Genomic DNA, 7,684 nt, shown 5'->3' on the forward strand with positions numbered 1-7,684 from the left:
GGTCTGTACAGTATAAAAACCATTACGCCTATGGAGAGTCCCCACTTTTCACAAAAACAAACCTGAGTGTGTGTGTGTGTGTGTGTGTGTGTGTAGCAGCTGTAAGGGTGTCAGAGACTCGAGCATCAGTGTTTGCATTCACACCTTCAGCGGTGCAGACTGAGAGCCGTCGTTTCCACGCCAGACTCTTTGAAAAAGCTTCATGCATTCTGCAATTAGTACCACATGAACTAACTAAGGAAAAAACAAGCATTTTTAGATAACTGTTCTAATATTTTCGACTTTAAATCAAGACCACACTCATATGTTCATAAGTCAGTGACAAATGGATGTGTAGATGCCACAAATCAGTTTTAGGCATTTAAAAAAAATTTGAAAACTTTATTTTAATCATTAAAGCAATTGAATTGAGTGCCTTAGAACTCTCATAATTACTTGAAATATATATTGATTAGACCACCTTAGGTTCAATTTAATTTGAAATAATTTAGCTTTCATTTATTTATTTATTTATTTTCACTGCTTCTTAACATTGAATACATTTTAAAAAAGTAAAATTAAAGATCATGCAAAAGAGAAATGCTGACTATGTGTGAGTGAACCCAATCATTATTTTCAGATTATTTCGGAAACATAAAATCACGACTTTCTAAATCATGAATATTATAAAGATGTCAAACTGACCTTGCCATGTCATAAAAACACCAAAAATTTGTTGTTTTAAGAAAATTACTTTCTTTCTTACTTAAATTTTTATTTTATTTGATCTTTTCAGCCTTTTAAATAAATATTTTTTTTATAAGATCTGGACATTTTCATTACATTTAGTCTAAACTTGACAAAAAAATATATATAAATACGACATTTAGTTCAGGTATTTAAAGTATGGAAGTAATCTGTATGAAAATAATTTTTATGCATTTTATATATTTTACCTGAAAAAAATTTCAGTATTTTGATATTTTTATTATGTGCAGCTCTCGTGATTTCACTCTCGGCTGAACAAGCGATGACAGTGAATCGTTTCTGAATTAATCATTCTTTATAGTCGGCACTTTTTCACTGGGTTTCCTGTGTAAACACTGAATAGATGGAGGACTTTTAAAACATTTACAGTTAAAAACGTGTCTGGATGCGTTTTCATTCTGCTTTGGTCTCTAGAAGTGCATTAGCCTAATTTTTACATTATCAGTTGTTATGTTATTGAAAGAAGTCTCACCAAGAATGCTTTTGTTTGATCAAAAATACAGTAAAAATGTGAAATATTATTACAATTTAAAATAACTGTTTTCTATGTGCATTTATTGTAAAATTTAATTTATTCCTGTGATCAAAGCTGTATTTTCAGCATCATTACTCCAGTCTTCAGTGTCACATGATCTTCAGAAATCAGTATAATATGCTGATTTGCTGCTCAAGAAACATTTCTGATTATTATCAATGTTGAAAACAGTTGTGCTGCCCAATATTTTTGTGGAAAGCGTGATTAATTTTTTTTATTTTCAGGATTCTTTGATGTATAAAAACTTCAAAAGAACAGCATTTATTTTAAAATAGAAATCTTTTGTATCATTATTATAGTCTATACTGTTACTTTTGTATTTTATTTTGATTAGATTTTTTAAATCTTACATAACTAAACTAAATAAAAGTTTTTTATTTATTTATTACAATTTCAGCTTTTTAAGGAAATCCAAAATTTATATTTGCCTACAAAACTAATTTCATGCATTTAAACAGAATCCTACAGAGTTTGAGAGCATAAAATAAGTAAATTCAGTCAAGCGTGCCTAAACATTTGACTGGTAGTGTATGTCTGACATGAAAACAATAGAGTTTTGTTTATTAGGGTCTCCCACAGGCAGGGTGTGAAACAGCTGTGACCCAGTAGAGAGCCATAGCAGGGGATTTTAGGAGTGTGTGAGGGTTCATTGGTCAGCAGACAGGCTCATTTGCATATACCATGACCTATATCTGATAGGTGGGAGCTGGAGACACCAGAATCTGCTGCAAGCAGTACTAGTGATGACCGAATGAAGAGCTTTTACTCTCGCATTTCTTTTTAAGTGTTTTGTTTGTTTGCTGTTCTACTCTGTCTTTGCAGAAATGAAGTTCTACTGCAGTTACTTCATGCTTCTGTGCATGATCTGCAACGCCAGCTGCACGACAACAAAATATGTCACGTATGAGGAAGATGCACCAGGGACAGAGATTGGAAACCTTTCTCAAGACCTGAAAATTGACCCAGCGGAGGATCCTGAGACATCATTCAAGTTTATACAGAAGACGAACTCCATCATTCGCATGAGGCAAATCGACGGACTTTTAACAGTGGGAGAAGTCATCGACCGAGAGCAGCTTTGTCACCGATCTCCACAGTGTCTTATAACTTTTGACGTCGTCGCCTTCTCAAAGGAGAAATTCCAGCTCATTCATGTCGAGATCGAAGTAAAAGACATTAATGATCATTCACCTCAGTTCACACGCAACGAGACGCATTTGGATATATCAGAAAACGCACCTTTGAACTCACGATTTCCGCTGGACGTCGCTGTGGACCTCGACGTCGGAGTCAATTACGTTCAAAGCTACCATATTTCACACACAAACCATTTTGTCGTTGAAGTCAGCACTCGTGAGGATGGAGAAAAGTCAGCTGAACTTGTTTTGATCAAGACGCTTGACAGAGAAACCGAAGAGTTTTATACCATCGAGGTGACGGCGACCGACGGCGGGACTCCGGCGAAATCGGGCTCGACGACCGTTTACATCCGAGTTCTGGACTTCAACGACAACAGCCCGACGTTCGAACACAAATCACTCAAAGTAGAACTCAGCGAAGATTCGCCCATCGGCTCACGTGTGCTAAAAGTGCACGCTTTCGATCCCGACGCCGGCATCAACGGAGAAGTCGTGTACGGCTTCATCGAAGGCTCCCTGAGTGAAGTCACACGTGTTTTCCAGATCGACCTCATCACCGGAGAAGTGACCCTCAAAGACTCCGTCGACTACGAGACCAAGAAATCGTACGAGTTGCACATCCAAGCCTCCAATTTGGGCGCCAATTCGGTTTCATCTTCCTGTCGGGCTATTGTCGACATCGTCGACGTGAACGATAATGCACCGGAAATCAGCATCAAACCAATGACTTCCACCAGTGATGGAGTGGCGTTCATCCCCGAATCCGCAGCCGAAGAGAGTTTCGTAGCTCTTATTAGCACCTCAGACGCAGATTCGGGTCCCAACGGCTACGTCCGGACCAGTTTAGAAGGACATGAGCATTTTAAGCTGCAACAAGCCTACAGCGACACTTTTATGATCATAACGACCACAACTTTGGACAGAGAAGCCATTCCAGAATATAACCTCACTGTTATTTCTGAGGATTTAGGAACTCCTCCGTTTAAAACCGTTCAACATTATACCATTCGCATCACAGATGAGAACGACAACGCGCCGATGTTTAGCAAAGCCAGCTATGATGTCTCAGTAATTGAAAACAACATTCCCGGGTCGTACATGACTACGGTGGTTGCGCGCGATCTCGACGTTGGGAAAAACGGAAAAGTCTCCTACAGCCTAATCGACAGCAAAACGCCAGACGGTTCGCCGATTTCTACATTTGTTTCCATCGATCCTCATTCAGGCTCTTTGTACACACTGCGATCGTTCAATTTTGAGACTCTGAATGAAGTCGAGTTCGCGGTCAAAGCCAGCGATAAAGGTTTCCCGCCATTATCAAGCACGACTTTAATTCAACTCCGCATGGTGGACGAGAACGACAACTTTCCGTATTTCACATATCCGGTGTTACAGAACAATTCCGCCGTCGTCCCGATTCCCTTTAACGCTCATAGCGGCTATTTAGCTTTACGATTGACGGCTCAAGATGAAGACAGCGGCGTGAACAGCGAGCTTAATTTCCATATTCTAGAAGACGATGCCAAACTTTTTTCCATTGATAAAAACAGCGGCGAAATCGTACTGAACCGAAAACTCACTGCATCATATGGAGACGTCCTGCAGATTACAATTTCGGTTGTTGACAATGGAAGACAGCCGCTTTCTAGCACGGCAACCGTCCGGTTTGTGGTGACAGACACAGGTGCACAAGAGGACCAGGTGGTTATTTTACTCCGATCCAAGAATGAAGAGACTCTAGAGTTTGATGTGTGGACTGCACTGATTATTGGTTTCGCTGGATGTTGTGTGCTGTTACTGGCGGCGATTATCATCCTCACCGTGACTTGCACCATCAAACGAAGGCGAAGAAACTTTGGGAGAGATGGTCTGTACGGATCAACCCCGCTTTCCAAGAACAACCCTGTCGGCTCAAACATTTACAGCGGCCCTAATGCCTTCCTCAGAAACGAAGGTGATTCAATGCAACCTCTGTATGAAGATAAAAGCCTGGATTTTGAGGAAAAGGTGAGTGATTTTGGCTGAACGTTTTGCTGTATTGATGCACATTTCCGTTATATTAACTTTGAGCTTTTGTTTTCATAGCTGTTCCTGCCCTGCAAACCTTTTGAACAAACATTTTTATGGCAAGATGAAAAATACTGTCTGGAAAGGAGGTAAGAATGTTGCTATTTATGTATTTAGTTAGTTAGTGTGGATAATTCCCATCTTAACTGCTTGACTATAACTTAATAACAATCAAAATAGAAAAAAATAATGAGGACCAAAAGTTTGAGACCGTTAGTGAAAATGCATTTATTTTTCATTTTCATGATATAATTAAAAATGTAATATTATTAAAACTATTAAATAATTTTAAAAATTATTATATAACCAGCATAATAATGTGAGTGACAAATAATCATGAATATGAGAATCTGTACAAAGAGTCACATGATCAAAGACACTCATTTACTTTGGTTTGGATAGTCACAGAGAAATAGTGCATCTGAAATAATACTTTATTCTCCATTATAGTGTAACTTTAAAAAAATTATATCATCAGCACAATAATTTGAGTGACAAGTGAACATGAATTTGAGAATGAATATGAAGAGTCACATGATCATAGGCACCTATTTACTTGCATTTAATGAGCCATCTATAAATAGCGCACCTAAAATATATCTCTTTATATTCCATTATAACTTTTTTCAAAATTCTAAAACTAATTTATTTCCATGTTTAAATGCAAAACGTTCTTATGCTTTTGAACCCCGCTGTGGTTTTGCAACTACAATCGACGAATACACATAATTTTGGTCATAACTGATAACTATAAACATGTTTAATATGCAAACGGATCACTTTTTGATTCTGGTACGAACCGTACGTGAGACGCTGGCATATTAGTCATGTCTCAGTGAATAGAGTGTTTTGTTCTGCAATGGAATATCAATAATCAGGTGCTATTTAGCAGCCGCTAACATTTTGATCTGATTGTATTCTCAGTGGCACCAGCAACACAGATCAGCAGAGCGTGAAGGACAGCGGCAAAGGAGACAGTGATTTCAATGACAGCGACTCTGACATGAGCGGAGCCGCTCTGAAAAGAGACCTGACAACCTTCCAGCCGCTGGCCAGAGGTGCGGACACTTATCTGACAGACCAGCTCTGCAATGTTTTCTGTGAGAGTGTCGTCTTCTCAGTACTCAGTGTTTTAGTCTCGTTTTCAAATATCTAAACATTCCTAAATCATGATACGTTTACTTGAGATGCAAAATGACATAATGTCTGAAGAAATGCTCAAAATGAAGTGTTTTCCTTAAAATGAGAAAAAAAAATATCTGCCAATGGGATCAGAAATATAATCTTGTCTTCGGTTTCAATTAAATTATTTTTTCTGACCCAATTGGTGGATTTTTAAAACATTTTTCAGAAAACAAGACTTAATATCTTGAGTCATTTAGTTTCTCAAATAAATGTTGATTTAAGAATGTTTAGATATTTCCCATATGGCCAAAAACAAATCAAATGATTTTTTTTAAATAAATATATTTTTGCTAAAATATGTTTCAAATATATACAGTATTGGCATTAATATATTTTTTACTAATATATTTATTGGCCATTTTTGTGTGTTTTTGAAAATATATAAAAAAATCAAAAATCAAAATTATATATATATATATATATATATATATATTTTTTTTTTTTTTATATATATATTTGAATCCAAGAAAATACATTCACATGTCACATTTGAAGAAAAACCTTATTTGTTGTCTATAACACGTGTAAACATGTGACACATTTTAATAAAAATCAGCAAGCAACTTACTTTACAATGTTCCTTTTTTTGCCCTACCAGAAAACAAGACAAACATATTTTTTTTGCAGTGCTGTATTTAATTAAAATATATTTTTAAAATAAGATAAATTTAATTATTCTTTTTAAAATAAGATAAAAAGATACTTTTGCTTAAAATAAGAAAGAACAACACATATTTGTTTGCCTACCTGAATAATTCTCATCTTAATTACTTGATTATAAAATAATGATATTAAAAATACACATAGTTGCAGTGGGAGCCAAATGTTTGAGACTATTAGTAAAAATGCATTTTTATGATTTAATAAAATTATTAAAAAATATTATTTACAATATTACAATTATTATTTTAAATTATTAAAATGTTTTTTAATTTAAAAATGATTATATTCAGATTATATTTGTGTGTGTGTGTGTGTATATATATGCAGTATATATATTTATTTGTATATATATTTGTGAGTGAACATGAATCTGACAAGAAAAACAAACTGACCACAGAAATGATTTTTGCAGTGCATTAAATTCCTGTGTCTTTTTCTCTTTAAGGTTCATTCAACACTGCAGGAGACTGGAAGAGCAAAGCTCACGTTATACAGACCCGAAACATGCACGTACCTCCTGGCAGCGCCTACACCATCGGATTCGCACCGGTTTACAAGACGACCCATGTCAGTTCCCACTCCTGGAGAGAAAGCTACAGTAAAACCAACATGCTGAACACTCAGAGACCTGTTCAGACGTTCTCAAGGACGGGAACGCTGCCTTCATACTCGGCCCATCAGACGCGGAGAGGGATGACGGAGGTCGAAGAGCAAACCGAGACTGTCAAGGATGCGTTTCTGGCTTCAGCTTCATCTGAAGATGCTACTACTTTTTAAATCTCAAATAAGGGTTCAGTCTGGTTCATCGAATCTGATGTGACTGAGCAAAACTTTCCCAACAATTCAGCAATCAGTGCTTTTGATACTGGTTTGCCGTAATAGAAATGGAAGTGTTTTTTCTTTCTTTTCTTGTTTTTTTAATTCAGGAAAATATATTTAAAAACAGCCTGTGTGAGTTAAATTGATATAAATATTTTTTGTAAATATTTGTATATTTTGTATTATGCCTTTTCCAGTAAAAAAACAAAAAGATGTTGTTAGCTATGCGTTAGTATGTCTTTAGTAGAAGTTAAGTGTATTTTTTTGGAATGAGAATTTTTTTTAATCATATTTATATTTCCAAAAAAAATTTTAAATATGCTTTTTCTTTGTTTTTCTCTTTTTTCAAATTGCACATAGATCCTGATAAGGTATCTCTCAAATACCTCAAACGTGCCAAAAATACGCTGAAAAAAAAAAATTGGTGTAGAAGCAATTTTCACTTTTTCAAATTGCTAGTAAATGTAACAAATAATTACAAAGAATTGGCAAATAACATTGACTTAAGCATGACATTCTGAAGCAGAAA

General features: G+C 35.8%; 1 protein-coding gene across 1 annotated transcript; it reads left to right on the forward strand.

The window, feature by feature from the left end:
* Positions 1 to 2,098: 2,098 nt before the first annotated feature.
* On the forward strand, positions 2,099 to 7,167 carry pcdh8 (protocadherin 8). The gene is made up of 4 exons (XM_016253105.1): positions 2,099 to 4,428; positions 4,507 to 4,577; positions 5,413 to 5,546; positions 6,782 to 7,167. Exons 1-4 carry the CDS (start codon positions 2,107 to 2,109, stop codon positions 7,111 to 7,113), a joined length of 2,859 nt encoding a protein of 952 aa, XP_016108591.1. The 5' UTR covers positions 2,099 to 2,106; the 3' UTR covers positions 7,114 to 7,167.
* Positions 7,168 to 7,684: the final 517 nt, after the last annotated feature.

Source organism: Sinocyclocheilus grahami, unplaced genomic scaffold, assembly GCF_001515645.1.
Source record: "Sinocyclocheilus grahami isolate Dianchi unplaced genomic scaffold, SAMN03320097.WGS_v1.1 scaffold1158.1, whole genome shotgun sequence".
Lineage (NCBI taxonomy): Eukaryota > Metazoa > Chordata > Actinopteri > Cypriniformes > Cyprinidae > Sinocyclocheilus > Sinocyclocheilus grahami.

Bases quoted from the DNA above. Each gene is read 5' to 3' on its own strand.
- pcdh8 (XM_016253105.1), top strand. From the start codon at position 2,107: ATGAAGTTCTACTGCAGTTACTTCATGCTTCTGTGCATGATCTGCAAC. The intron at 4,429-4,506 runs GTGAGTGATTTT...TTGTTTTCATAG, and splicing joins GCCTGGATTTTGAGGAAAAG to CTGTTCCTGCCCTGCAAACC. The intron at 4,578-5,412 runs GTAAGAATGTTG...TTGTATTCTCAG, and splicing joins AAATACTGTCTGGAAAGGAG to TGGCACCAGCAACACAGATC.